This window comes from Glycine soja, chromosome 17, assembly GCF_004193775.1.
Source record: "Glycine soja cultivar W05 chromosome 17, ASM419377v2, whole genome shotgun sequence".
Lineage (NCBI taxonomy): Eukaryota > Viridiplantae > Streptophyta > Magnoliopsida > Fabales > Fabaceae > Glycine > Glycine soja.
The window spans coordinates 31988053-32003635 of NC_041018.1; the positions used below are offsets into that span (position 1 = coordinate 31988053).

The 15583-nt window shown below is 31.1% G+C and overlaps 2 protein-coding genes across 4 annotated transcripts; one reads left to right on the top strand and one right to left on the bottom strand.

Annotated features, from left to right (window-relative positions):
* On the top strand, positions 1-3124 carry LOC114394167 (cytoplasmic 60S subunit biogenesis factor REI1 homolog 1-like). Of its 2 annotated transcripts, none has more exons than XM_028355787.1 (6): positions 1-238; positions 363-502; positions 1378-1953; positions 2042-2211; positions 2326-2538; positions 2669-3124. In XM_028355787.1, exons 2-6 carry the CDS (start codon positions 398-400, stop codon positions 2826-2828), a joined length of 1224 nt encoding a protein of 407 aa, XP_028211588.1. In that variant the 5' UTR covers positions 1-238; positions 363-397; the 3' UTR covers positions 2829-3124. The 2 variants fall into 2 exon arrangements, with proteins under 2 accessions (XP_028211588.1, XP_028211589.1); XM_028355788.1 differs by having other exon boundaries at positions 19-238; positions 330-502.
* A 1842-nt stretch (positions 3125-4966) lies between these two features.
* On the bottom strand, positions 4967-8290 carry LOC114394112. Of its 2 annotated transcripts, XM_028355686.1 has the most exons (4): positions 8110-8290; positions 6451-7447; positions 5546-5582; positions 4967-5372 (listed from the first exon to the last, which is right to left on the bottom strand). In XM_028355686.1, the coding sequence occupies exons 2-3, from the start codon at positions 7332-7334 to the stop codon at positions 5546-5548; spliced, it is 921 nt and encodes a 306-aa protein (XP_028211487.1). In that variant the 5' UTR covers positions 7335-7447; positions 8110-8290; the 3' UTR covers positions 4967-5372. The 2 variants fall into 2 exon arrangements, with proteins under 2 accessions (XP_028211487.1, XP_028211488.1); XM_028355687.1 differs by lacking the exon at positions 5546-5582.
* Between the last annotated feature and the right edge of the window lie 7293 nt (positions 8291-15583).

Here is a 15583-nt window from a genome sequence, read left to right on the forward strand (position 1 = left end):
AAGTTTTATTCTTTCTTTCCTTCATCCAACAACAGCAAGTCACCAATTATGTTCTCTAAAATTCACTCCCAAAAAACTCTATTTGATTTCACCGAAACCCTAACCCCTTTCGACGAACGAAGGGCAATCAGTTGCTCGCTCCTTCGATCCATTCTTGAAATTCTCGTTATCGCTCTTCGAACTCAAGCTCTCTCGCTCGCGATTTCTGCTTCTGCACCAATTTCTGCGGTTTCTCAAGGTAAGCCCTAAACCCTAAACCTATCCTAGTTCATTTTATTGCTTTTTAATTTTCTCGCGCATTTCAAATTCATGTCTGTAATATTATTTAGGTAGTTTGGGGTGGTTGTGACTGGATTTTGCAGATTTAGAGGTTCAAAGTGGTTCATTCCTTTGAAGCATGCCGGGGTTAACGTGCAACGCTTGCAACACCGAATTCAAAGATGACACAGAGCAAAAGCTCCATTACAAATCCGAGTGGCATCGATACAATCTCAAGCGCAAGGTTCTCTTTCCTTTTTCTCTATTTTTATAATTAATCGATTTATTTATTTAATTTTGTTAAACCCTAGCTTTTTTTTATGAGGTTTGAGGATATGCGATTAAATAAGGTTTTTATGTCCTCCTTGAAAGAATGAACTAGCTTCGTTAATTATGTGCCTTGGTATTTCATGTTTCTCAGTTAGAATTGTTATTTTACAACTTGAATCCTGTGGAAAGATCTGTTTTTGTATTGTGTTATGGAATGTGTAGAATAGAAACAACTGCAAATCAATTGTGTTAAGAACATTTCATAGAGTAATTGTTGAAGGTATATTAATAAGGTCTTAGACCCTGTTTGAATAAGCTTCTTAAGGCTTGTGAAAAAAGTAAGAAGTTTAAATAAATTGAGTTTTTCTTGTAAGTTATACATCTCAGCTTTTGGAGAAATTAGATGAGAGAGCTTATACAAAAGTTGAGTACATGAGTCGATTTTATGTTATGGGAGAAACTCAATTCATTTTACTTTTTAGTTTATCCAAATAGTGTCTTATAATATTAGGACATGGGAGGAAGATGTTGTTACCAAAGAGGCATATCAAGTGAGATGAAAGTCGAGGGGTAAATTTATATCATACAATCACATGAAAAGGCTGAAATCAATGACTAAGATTAAAATGCATTGAAATAATTTTTACCATCTTAGTACTAAGAATTAAGATATACTCCTCTCATACTTTCTCTATACATGACCCTTCTATATGTGTGTGTACTCACATGCATGCCTTGTTTGGGAGGGGGAGGATTTGGTGACTATCCATTTTTTTTAAGAACTTGGTTTATTTCCTTGAAAATATTAAATGAATGTCTGTTTTTTTTATAATAAAAAAATGCATATAGGTGGCTGGGGTTCCTGGGGTGACCGAAGCGCTATTTCTGGCTAGACAATCTGTGCTTGCTCAAGAGAAAAATAAACTGGGTGAAACCCCCATGCTCTACACCTGTGGTCTTTGTGGAAAGGATTATAAAAGTTCTAAGGCTCATGCTGAGCACCTTAAATCACGTGGTCATATGATGCGGGCCTCTGAAGGAACTAGTCACGCAGATGAGAAGGCAATAGTTAAGCCTCTTCCACAACGTGTTGTGAATAGGCCTCCTCCTAGGAGAGAGGTAGATAACTCTGAAAATGAGGAAAGTGAAGATGAATGGGAGGAGGTTGATCCTGAAGAGGATTTGGTTGACGGTGCTGCAAAGTCCTTGACTGATTTGAATGTGAATGAGCATGGTGAAAATGTTGATATGGAGGTAGATGATGATTTTGAGGAGTTAGACCCCTCTTGTTGCTTTATGTGTGATCAAGAGCACAAAACAATAGAAAACTGCATGGTTCACATGCACAAGCATCATGGGTTCTTCATTCCAGATGTTGAGTATTTGAAGGATCCAAAAGGCCTCCTCACCTATCTTGGCCTTAAGGTATATTTCTGGGTTCCCCCTCCCAAACAAAAGGAAAAACAGGTTTGGTTTGGTTTGGTCCTTAACTTTGCTTTTTTCCATTTTCTAGGTCAAAAGGGACTACATGTGTCTGTACTGCAATGATCGATGTTATCCATTCAGCAGCTTGGAAGCAGTCAGGAAACATATGGAGGCAAAAAGTCACTGTAAAGTGCATTATGGTGATGGTGTTGATGACGAGGAGGTAGAATTAGAAGAATTCTATGATTATAGCAGCAGGTTAGTCTAGTTCCAACTGCATGGTTTGAATTACCTGTCTCTAAAAACTATCCCTATAAAATTTGCAAGGGTTGCTGATACATCCAATCTCAAACGTTCTTTATTTTTGTTCAGCTATGTGGATGATCAAGGCAAGCAGCTTGTTGCATCTTGTGATGCATCTAACAATGTAGAACTTGTTGGTGGGTCCGAGCTCATAATCAGCAGGAAATCTGGTGATAGATCATCAACCAAAACACTTGGTTCCCGTGAATTTTTGCGTTATTATCGTCAGAAACCTCGGCCATCACTAGCAAATATGGCTATCACTGCTGCGTTGGCTTCAAGGTCCACCTTTCTATCCTTGTTTTCTATTTCTATGTAATGCTGAGGGACATTTGCTGTTTCATAATTTCATTCAAGCAAATCATAGACACATGGTGGTGATGATGCTTCTTTTTTTCTTCTTTGTTTTCAGGTACAGGAGCATGGGCTTGACCACTATCCAATCAAGGGAGAAGATTGTGAGGATGAAAGTGCTGAAGGAAATGAATAGGTCAGGTGTGGACAATATGCGTACCAAGATGGCGATGAAGAGTAATGTCATCAGGAACCTGCCAAAGAATGTACCATATTAGTCCTCACTGGTAATAGTTTTACTTGAGTAGCTGTGTATTAGTTTTTTCTATAAGTTTTCCTCATGAAATAATTTAACATTTCTTGATCTCATGAATCATCCACAAGGTATCCATCAAAGGTAGTAGAATGACATGATATACATGATATTTTCCAATGTGGAATTAGGCATTTTACTTTTTTCTTTGTCGTTAGGGGTATCATCAACATCTGGATGATAAGGACACCTTTCTGATTGGTGCTTTTTTTGGGGGGAGTGCGGCATGGAGTTGATTTTTTTTTTTTTTTTTGAAAACGATGGAACCATAATGAGTGGAAATTTTAATTTTAATTTAAATCCTAGAGGAATTACAATTTTGCATTCTGATCGTTTTTTTTTTTGTTTGGAGAGGGAGATGAGGAATTGAACTAGTCTCTTGTTCTTTCGAGATATTGCATTTTATTTTCAAGTTTAAGCTTGAGAATAATTTAGGCCTTGTTTAGGGAGGTTGCAAGTTTTTTGTTTTTCAAATGTAATTTTCAAAATAAAATATGTTTGACAAAAATAGAGTTTAAATGGTTTAACTTAATTTTGACACAGTTTTACCATTATTTTCAAAATCAGGAAAAAAGATTTTGTGAATTTGGTTTTTAGTTTTAAAAAACACACCACTATCCTTTCATTATCACCGTCACTCCCACTGTTTCACCGCAGCACCACACTGCTGGTGGCAACACCATTTTGTCATTGTTGTCACCACCATTATTACGGTTACTACAATCACACTATCGCCCTACTACTATCATCACTCCCAATCACACTCCTACCGTCATGATCACCTCGAACGGAAAATTGAAAATAAAAACTGAAACTAAAATTGGTTTTGATTTTTAAAAATAAATCGAAAATCTCCTCAAGTGGGATATTAGATAGTATATTGTTTTTGCAATCCTTATGGATTTAGTTTCCTATTTTCACAAGCCAAGAAGTTACAGATTTTTAAGATGGTGTTACGTATTCATGAATCTTTGAAATAAAAACTCTACTGGATTTGCTTACTTGAGTATTAATCTCTTGATACAGTAAATTTCATAGTTATTAAGTGAAAAATCATTAATCAAGGGAATAAGTAGTCATTCATATTCTAATCACTCAATTTTTTTTATCAATAATTATTTTACTCTCTTAAGGGATTTTGTATATAGTTTTGATCAGCAACGGGATTTTGTATTGTTGGTGTGACAATTTTATTGTAGACGGAAATTAATAGAAATCCAATACGTAGGGTCAATATCTCTTTCTGAATATTCGGATTTCATAGTAAAATTTGATTGTCACGTCATTTTCATATATCATAAAGGATTAATGGGATGTCCCGTGATGAAAGTTTCTTTTTTTTTGGTATGAAAGGAAACACTATATAATCACTATCCCAACTCTTATGGATCCATAATTTAACTTATTAACCTTCAGTAGAATATTGTAAAACTATCTTTGGCATTCTAAACATAAAAAATGAATAATTTTTTTGCCTGGATTAGAGATTACAAATGTTTTTCACTCCACTGGATTAAAGATTAATCTCGTTTAAGATATGTAATTACAACTAATCCAAATGAATTTTGTATTCAGTTTGAATCAAACATGACTTCTAATGCTAAATAGACCATTTGCACCAACCCTTTAGACCAAAAATTGAATGGTCTTTGTTTATTTTATTTTTTTGTAAGGAAAGAGAATAAAATAATAAGAAAAAAAATTATAAGTTAAAATTAGATCATGCATAGATTAAGATTAGTTTTTTAGAAGAAAAAAAAACTTATTTTTCTTTTGTGCAAGAAGAAAAACTTATTGTAACTTGTGCATAAGCAGTATAAACGTTTATTGAAAAATTTATCCAAACAAAACCTAAATATTTTCGGTCTTCAGAAATCTTCTATATTCCACGTCCAGGAGTCAAAGACTAATTCTTACATTTGGACCACAATTTTAGAAAAGGTCCTGTTAAATATTTTAACAACATAAAGTCAAGTGGAACCAAATTGAATCCATACTGAAAAACCACTTGTACAATTGTGCAGTTACAAATGTAAGAATTTTGTAAATGCCTCATATATGAAGTCAAGTGGGCAATTAGTAAATGGGCAAAATATAGAATAATTTTGGAGTGACATGGAAACTGTCATCTTTATGGTATTCTAAACATATCACAATCAATTAGCTATATCCATATGTACAAGGAAAATAAAATTAAAAAAATTCATTATTCCATAGTTTGGCAGCAGAATGCTAGCTAAATCACTAGCCTATGAGGAAATTAACAGGCTTCTGATTGCTAGCATACACTTCCTTAGATTCAGACAGAAACTGTGATTTTAAAGCTAAAAGCAAAAAACCAAAGAAATTGAGTATGTGACCACAAGGAACTGTCAAATTTATAGAGTTCTCCAATCACCACATCTCATGGTAAAAGCAACAAACAAGTTAAATGTAATATCTTTGCATGGTGAAAGACAATGTTTTCCATGCCCTCTTGACTTTTTCTTTCATTCAATTCACATGCTGCCTGCAAACATAGAGAAAGTTCATTAGTAATTTTAAGGTAATGGAACAAAAAGCCCCCAGCACCATCACTGTGAACTTCCTAGCCAGAATGAAATCTACAATTAGTTAGTAAGTTAGTTTAAGCCATCAGGGGTCTTTAACAATAAAGGATCTTCTTAAGCTGTCAACACATACCTAATAGTCATAAAAGCGGGAACGGCATCTATGGGATCTGTGAATAACATAAATGAAATAAGGATATCGAAATTCTAAAGACAACTGAAGAAAATCATTCTAACTCAAAGTTCAAACATCAAATAACCACAGAACTCTAAATCAAATGCACTAAGTCACTCCTATGATAGTCAATCACATAGAATCCTTCGATAGCCGTATTACTTATCACATTGAATAAATTCGAAAATGGTAGAACATGCAAACACTTGAATCAGATGAAATCTCATCATTAATGGCCCAGGGAAGTATCTTTTAAGACCAACATTAAAAAGAAAAACAGTAAGAAAACCATACCATTCTCTTAAAATACAATAGCAAGTAAAGAACTATTGAATAATAACTTTCAAAAGCTAACTAGTACAAAATTTACAACTATAACCACTTCTTAAGTATGATATACATTGAAATGAACCACAATAAATCAGCTAGCAAATAATGAGTGAGATCATGTTTCTTTTTCAAATCAGAATATTATGCTTTACAGTAATGCACATGAAACACCATTCACTAATATGACAAGTTAGATTATTGACATTGAAGCATAGTAAAAAGAATATGATTCTAGTAAGCTGTATAGTGTACACTGATACATAATCATGTTCATCTTGAAAGAGGAACAGTAGAAACTAGTAATTGTTTAGAATGTTGTGTTTAGAAAAATACAGCTTTAGTGCTAGAAAACTGTTTATCGTGATACAAAAAAAAAATAGTGAACAAATTCTGCCTGCAAAGTCTTCTACTGAAATTGTCAGAGCTTAACAACCTAGAAAGTAAAGTAAAAGTAAAAGGCATGAGATGGAAATGACATTAATATTACTGTATAGTAAGAGCAAAAATGAATAAAGAAGGAAAAGTCTATGCACCTGCGATAACCACTGCTACCCCTTGAAGAGCCACTAGTACTAACAAACTCATCATCGATCTCTTCTATCCTATAATCTGCATACTCCATAGATACTACAGAACCTTCATCAGAATTTGAAGTATCATAACTTAAACGGCGATTATCCCTTCTTGTATGACTGACTCTCGTCCTTCTTCTATTTCTGGATCTTCTAAAGTTGTCGAAATATAGAATACATGAGGTCCACCAGTTGCCCTCATCTCCAGGGAAGTCTTCAAACTCGTCTCTAGCATCATCATCCCCATATTCAATCACATAATCTCCTAGAACCACCCCTCTGGGGATTTCTGAATGAATAGTACTCAAAACATCTATGATCTCTGACGATTGTTGAAAATTCTCCCAATCAAGCAGGCGGGCAGGATCAATTTTTGACGGACGTGCATGAGGGTGTTCAAGTTGAGCATGTGTCTGTAGCTCCAAGTAACTTCCCATGAAAGTGCATCGCACCTCATCACAACAACGCTTCTTCTCATCAAGATGAATGCGAGCTTTATCAACTATAACCCACCCAGAAACCTCACCTCTACACAAGGGGCAAGTCAGATTGCATTGACCATTTGATACCTCAGGATCATCACTATTTTCAGTACTTTCAGTGGAAATTGCATTAGACGCTGGAGAGGATGGCATGCCACATGAATTTTTAAAGCGATCCAAACAATTAGAGTGCCATTGATTTGTGTCACAAACAAAAGCACGACATCCTTTATCATAAGATGAACACTGAAGGAGAACACTGTTATGAGGAAAATCCAAGCATATGGGACAGACAGCATCGTCCCAACTGATATCCAATTGAATATCCTCCATACTGCTTACACTTGCAAGACCCAAAACCATATACAGGCCACTTATAGTAAAACCATATCTGTAGTAGTCAATTGCATACTCCTTATTCTTCAAAATCAAAACATGGAGATGAAAACTTGAAAATGTATCAAGCAAATTGCGTCCTGAATTTTGGAACCAGCCAAAAATGGTAAGAGACAGAAAAAATCTAGTTTAGAATCATATAGCAAAGGTACTTAATAAACTGATACTAGTTGATTGTCCAACAAACTGATATAAAGACACAACCCAAAAGCCACATTACAGTGTCATCTAAGAGAGATCACACCAGTTAAACTCCATAATCAATATCTCACCCAAATCTGAAATTTTGGGAAAGAAACCAAAGAAAACTTGTCTGCACATAAAATAGCACAAAAGCCACCATCAAAGAAAAACAAAATGAACCCCATCTTGAGACACATAACTTACCAGATAATAAAGCAGGTGGTCCAAATGAAAAAAAAAATCCACCAACCAAATATAAGGAATTAAACCCTTCATCTAACATCCAAATTTTTTTATCAAAGAAAAAGAAAATAGAGAACCCAATTTTCATTATTAATACAAAAATGAGCAAGTTGACCAATCCAAAATAAAGGGTATTCCAAAGGGATGGAAAAACTGGCAAAAAAAAACACACACAAACAGCTAAGAAGACATAAATTGAAGCGGACCCAGCAAACAATCAAAGACCCAAAAAAGAAGAAGCAAAAAAAGAGAAAAACTTCGAAAGAAAAAAGTGATCAAAGTACATTGAAAAATACAGGGTCCAAGGGAACCAAACCTTAAACACGAGAATTGATAACGGAACAGTACGATGAGGGATTGGTGTTTTTCTGTTTCAACTTTCAAGTGTTGTTGGGATCTTTGTGCAAATGGCGAGCGATGGCAGTTTCAGCAATCAGCACTAGTATGAAAAGGTGCGCAGCTTCTCTCTCTCCTTTCTTACCCTTCGCAAAGTGCAATTCCTCATTTTCTACCATTTTATAATTTGCAAAATAAAAATAAAATAGAATTTAAGAATTTAATAAATCATCCATCGTTGCAATAATTTTAACAACTTTTAAGAAAATAAAATAAAATAAAATAAAATAAACTTATTTTATATATATATATATATATATATATATATATATATATATATATATATGTATTCGATTATAATTTAACGATATTATAAAATTATTTTAAAGTATATCTTAATATGATTTATGATTAAATAATAATATAAATTTGTTTTATAAATTTGTTATATCAATATTAAACTCTAACAATACTGAGTTTGGATTTGGATTCAGTTACTTAAACTAAGGTAATTTTGAAACTATCAAGATATTTTAAAAAATTTATTGGGTAGGTTATATTTTAGAATAATTTTTATGTATTGTTAACATAATTATTTATGTCAGTAGCTTAACATCTAGTGTCTGACATGGACATTAAATTTATATTTTATAATTTATAAGAGTAATTTTTATATTATTTTAAAGTTTTATATATTATTAATTATTTAATTTAAATTTTAATAAATATATGCTGATAAATATTTAGATATATTTTTATATACACACGTTTTCAGTGAAAATATTTTTCAGTTGAAAACAAAAACCTCATTTTGGATAAAATGAAAACGATAGTGATGATCGATTTCTTGATAGCTTTTTATTTTTTAATGAATTCAAAGAATTACAAATGTTAGTGTTTGTAGACACGGTTAAAAAATTAAAAATAGAAAAAAAAATTAGAATAAATAACATTGTGTTCATTAACTAATATCTTAAACATACACCTAAGTAAGACTCTAAAAAATAATAAAGAATTAAATTCTTATGAAAGGAGTCATGAGTCAACCTACTTTTATTTTAAAAACTAGTTTTGCATAGGGTATTAAACTCATATTTTATAATGAGAGAGATTAAGTTATATCGATATAATTTTAATCAATTATTATACTGTTTAATAACTTTCAATAAGATAATGTTTTCTTAAAATCCATTGTTAGATTAAAAGTTTATTTCATTTAAATCATATATAAAAAAATTTCATATTAATACAAAATTATTTACTACCTCATTCATACAAATTAAAATTGATGTGATATAAATTTTTTAATATATACTAAAATATGAATCGTTTGATTACTTTCTTCTTATTATTATTATTATTATTATTTAATTTTAAAAAAATTCACATAAAAATATTGGTAATATGTAGATATAATTCAATTGATGGATCGATAAAAATCATATTCTATATCAAATTATAAAATACTATAATAGTTACTTAAGTTACATTAATATAATTTGCTTCCTCCTCTTTTATAATTTATAAGAGTAATTTTTATATTATTTTGAACTTTTAATATAGTATTAATTATTTAGTTTAAATTTTAATAAATACTAGTCGGTAACCGTGCATACGCATGGGTCGTTCACCAATTGATTTTTGATGAATGAATTAAAAGAAAGGTATAGTAAAAAAAATAGAGTAATATAGAGGATTACTGCATAAGCAAACGGGTAAACAAAGGGAATTTACCCAAAAACAAAGCAATGAAAGAAAAAGAAAAATAGAAAGGAAGAAGGAAATACAGTGTGTTGAAGTGGAGAAAGAGAAATGCAAGAAGGACGAAGAAGGAAAATACCTGAAGGTGAGTGTATTGCGGTGAAGAGAAGTCCGAATCCGAAAGGAGAAGAGGTAAATGTGGCTGTGGAGGCTGAGATATATCCTACAGGAACGACGGTGAGATAAACCATGGCTACCTAACCCATCGTCAAACCTTAACCAAAATTGTAAAAAATAAAATGAAGATGAGAAGAGAGCCATATCAAGAATAAAAAATGCAACAACGTTTCTAGAACCCTCCTATAGAGATGAAGAGAGAGGAAAGATCTCACTTTGTCGCTGCCACATGTCAACAACTCTGTCACACATCAGCAAATCACGCAAAGGCCAAAATGACCAAAAAAACCAACAAATGTGTCACATGTCAAACTGGATTTACAGTTAAAATGAAAAGAAAAAAATAGTTAAAAATTTATGTAATATAGAGCATTACTGTATAGGCAAACCGGTAAATAAAGGGATTACTATATAGGCAAATTGGTACTTGCATGGATTTCTCCAATGTAACCGCATGAAAGTTAATGCTTCCTAAAAGGAAAATGGTTTTATTTGTTATTACCACCTACACACACCACGAATCCCAAAGAAAAATCTCAATGTTCACTCTTGGCGTTACAACATAAAAAAGGATTTTCAGCTAGAGCATACACAATAATAATAATAATAATAATAATAATAATAATAATAATAATAATAATAATTATAATTATAATTATAACAACAACAACAACAACAATAATAATAAATGAGGCGAGGAAACAGGGAGAGTGAGGACAATTCTAATTATTAAGTGAAATTAAATGGGGAGTTGAAATTCGCCAATTAGGGAGTGACATATGTTTGAAACTTGATATACAATGCGACACTTGGTGGTGGCAACAAAATAAAACGGTGCAAAAAAAGGGAGGGGTAAAATGACCAAAAAACCGAAAAAAGTTTCACATGTTGCAACCTTAGATTTTCCTCTCTCTTCATGTTGAGGGTTTCAAAATCCTGCGTAAGCTACAGTGCAGGGTCGTGTAAGCCACTAGGCCACCGAGGCAACGGCCTTAGGCCTCCAATTTTTTAGGACCTCAATATTTTTAATCATTTTTCAAAGAAATATTTGTCATTAATTTTAATTATTAAATGATAAATTAAATTATAGTATGATATATTATTTGGTATTATTTTTATTAATAAGACCACAAATATTAAATATAGATGTAAGTATTATTATAAATAATTTAAGTATATTTTTCTTATTTATTTAAAAAAATTAAGCAAATTATTTTCAAATGTTAAAAGAAGTGTTAAGAGAAGAAATTAACACACCAATAGAAGTATTGAGTTATATTAAAACTTTAGATTTTTTTCCAAATGTTTACATTGCATATAGAATTTTATTGGCAATCTCTGTAACAATTGCTACTGTTGAAAGAAGTTTTTCAAAATTAAAATTGCTTAAATCATATCTAAAATCAACAATGTTACAAGATAGATTGAATGAGTTAGCTATTTTATCTATTGAAAGTGAAATGTTAGAATTGCTTGATTATAAAACTTTGATAAATAATTTTGCAGCTAAAAAAGTTAGAACATTAATATAAAAATTGATATTTTATATAATATACTAAGTCTTTTAAAATCCTTGTAAAAAAAAGACCCATTTAACATTTTCGCCTTAGGCCCCAAAATGTTTGTACACGGCCCTGCTGCTGTAGTGGAAGAAAAAGAAAAAGAAAGAAGAAATACCTGAAAGTGAGTGTGTTGCGATAAAAACTCATACTTAGTTTGAATTGTAGGTTGCAACTTGTCTGCATGAAGTCGGAATTGCTAGTAATCGCCTGCATGAAGGACGAAATAGAAAGAATAAAAGAAAAAGAGAAGAAGATTTAGGAAGAGAAAGATGAAGAAGGACAAGATTCAGGGAGTCAGAGTAACGTAGAAAACACAGGAAATAGAAGACAGTTCTGAGCATTAAGTGGAATTAAATGGGGAGTTGAAATCCGTCAATCAGAGGGTTCCAGAAGCTTGTGTGTATGGACAGGTCGTTACATTGCCTAAAAAAAGTATATATGAGATCCTATATTATGTCACTTTTCTTATAATATCTTCCTTAAAGAAAGGTTAATTTTTTTTCTTAAATGTATTTCTATATTAATATCAGACATGTATTAATAATTACTCATCCAGTTACTCTCTTATTACACAAATGCAATGTTTAATGTAAAATACTAAAGATAAAGAACACAACGGGAAGGTGATGAGTTGAGGCTGAGGTGCCCTCTCTAACTAAAGTGATGAGGTATTTTACCAAAGAAAATCTCACATGTCGATCACCCGTCCTAATTCTTTTAATTATTTGGAAAAATGGTAGGGTCATGGGATTATTATTATTATTATTATTATTATTATTATTATTATTATTATTATTATTATTATCATCATCATCATGATCATGTAGGCTTTGGGTTCCTTAAAAAAAGGATGCACTTTGGGACTTTATTCTTGAACACCGCCGTGTGTCAGAACCGCTGTTGTTATTGTAGTCTGTCCCAAAAATCAAACCACAAAAGGGCAGACCAAAAAAAAAGAAAAAGAACCGTAATCAAAATCCCAAAAAATAGAATGAAGATGAGAAGAGAACTCTATCAAAAACAGAAAATCCAACACACACAGCACATTCCAATTTTTGAAGCAAACTCACTCCTTTGATATTGTGATTCTCTTGCTCCATTATGCCCGCCGAAGATGTAACACACTTGTTGGGAACAACAACCACACCTATTTATTTACGAAAACAGAATTACAATATCAAAATAACGAAAACAGAATATGGATGAAAGTCGGAGAAAGAAAAGATTAACGAAGAGAGAGAGTAATAAGGAAGAAAAGGAGATAAATAGAGGAAGAGAAGATTCAGGATTTGAGCCAGATTATTAAGTGAAATTAAATGGGGAGTTGAAATCTACCAATTGGAGAATGACACACCAGGAACCTCAAAGAAAAATCTCAATATTCACTCACGGCATTACAACATAAAAAAAGGACCTTCAGCTAGAGCATACATAATAATAATAATAATAATAATAATAATAACAATAATAATAATAATAATAATAATAATAATAATAATAATAATAATAATAATAACAACAACAACAACAACAACAACAACAACAACAACAACAATAAAATTAAATAGAATCCTAATCTAGCTTCCTGCAACAATAATAAATTTTATGATTTAAAATGTAAAATTGCAGTATGATATAAACAGTATAAATAGCAGCATACTTTTGGAGGCTCCAATAATTGTTAATAATAATAACAACAACAATAAAATTAAATAGAATCCTAATCCAGCTTCCTGCAACAAACTATCTAACAAAACTGGATTAGGATTCTATTTAATTTTATTGTTGTTGTTATTATTATCATTATCATTGTTGTTGTTGTTGTTATTATTATTATTATTATTATTAATTTTCATTTTATATGATGTACATGTTGTGCCTGAATATTTTTGTTTTTGTGATTCCAATGGTTGTGATTATTTGTTTAAAAGGCTGCATTAGGTTCTCCTGAGAACGGTGTCATGACTCGCGAGCTCTGAGCCTCACCTTTTCGACGATGGAGGTGGCGAGATTCCGGCGAAGCGATGCGAGAGAAAGTTGAAACCGTGCTTTTTAGAGAGAGAAGTTTCGTTTTGGTTTTGGAGAAGGAAGAACATGCTTTTGAAGAAGGAATAGGTAAACGATAATACAAAAAAAAAAAAATGGGTTTTCGGACATGGGAAGAAGCATGTTGCACGTCCACACCGACATGACCGGAGAAGCATGGACGGCAAGACACGTGGGAGAGGCAACAAGGGAATTAAGTGAAATTAGATGGGGAGTTAGAAATCCCCCAATCAGGGAGTCACATGTGACTGGGGCAATAGGGAAAAAAAGGTGAAAAAATGGATGTAAAATAAAGTTATTATTTATAGTATTTATTTTAGGAAAAGATATAGTATTAGAATTATAAGTTATTTTTTATAATATTATATTTATTTTAGTATTATTATATATTTATTGTTTTTTAGTATTTAATAGTTAATATTATTAGTATATATGAATAAGATAATGTTAATAAATAAAACTAAGTTGTATTAGTATAAATAACTTCTTTAGTAGTAATAAATATATGTCTTTATAAAAAATTAGTCATTAATAAAATTAATTAATATTTTATACTAATGCAATGTTATGGTGACTAAAAAATTAAAAAAAATCAAAACATCTCTATTTTTAAAATTATTCTATAAAATAGATTAAAAAAACAAAAACACAATCAAACACGTCTTGAAATTGCATTTTTTAAAAAAATTGGTGTAAAACCATTTTGAAATTGAGTTAAAATTAATATAACTCAACTTTTGTCAAATTTGCTTTGTTTTTAAATTTTAATTTGTAATTTAAATGTTAAAATTTATAACTATTCTGAAAAATAGATCGATAATAATTAATCGAATTTGTGAAGATTTTAAATAGAAAATTAGAATTTAGAATTTTAGATAGAAAAACACCACAAAACTAAATCTGCTTCATTTTAAAAATAGGTGAACTAAATTAGTTAAATAAATTTGAGGTTATACTTTTCCTTTAAAAAAAACCAAGAGGTATACTTTTCCTTAAAAAAAAAAAACACAAAGAGGTTATACTTTTCCTTAAAAAAAAAAAAAACTCAAGAGGTTATACTTTTATGCTGCACTATGAGCAAGGAACGTACTTAAGATAATGTACTTAACACGCTCTTTTATTTGTGGATTGTTTTAATTATTCTTATATTTGTTAGATAAGTAATTATCTCTCGAAAGTACACGCTTAACACAATTTCAACTGAATATTTTTTTCACAATTTATATTATTCATACAATACTGTTAAAAACATTTATTTTCCTCTTTTTTTTTATCTTTATTGCATCACTCATCACAAACTTTTTTTTCTTTTCTTCTCATCTCTCTTTTCTTTTATACAGAAGTTGTACAAAAACAAACTACGGTTACCACTTCTCATTTCCAGCATATCTGTGTTACTGTGGTGCGATGCAACTGCGGCTTACTACCTTTTCCTTTTATAAAATTCATACTAATGTGAATTATTGACTTGATCTATGTGAAATCATGAAAAGCATTATAACTTCCATGAATAGTAGCAAGACTTCTTGGGTTAGGAATGACAGTGATGTAGTTTATATCTGACTTTCTCTAATTTGATTTTAGTCATTTTTTGATTTTTAAAACAACTGCTGGAAACTCGTTCATTTCCTCTACTTTCATTTTGATTTGATCACTTATGTTTCCGGATAAAGTGAGCATAGCTCAAGTTTCTTAAAGGAATATATTACTGGTAATGAATAATTAATCTTGATTCGTAAGTTGTCAAATAAAACTCGTTCATTTCCTCTCGCTCATTTTTACTACTATAAATTAGTTTGAATCAAAATATATGCTAGCATTATTAGGTTCAATATTCAAATCATAATTTTTTTTTAATTCAGTCAGTTTTTTTAGACAATTCAGTAATTGTTATGCACAATTTTGATTTTAATATAGAAGAATAAAATAATACGAACAAATGTTCAAATTGATTGCGTTTAATGAAGA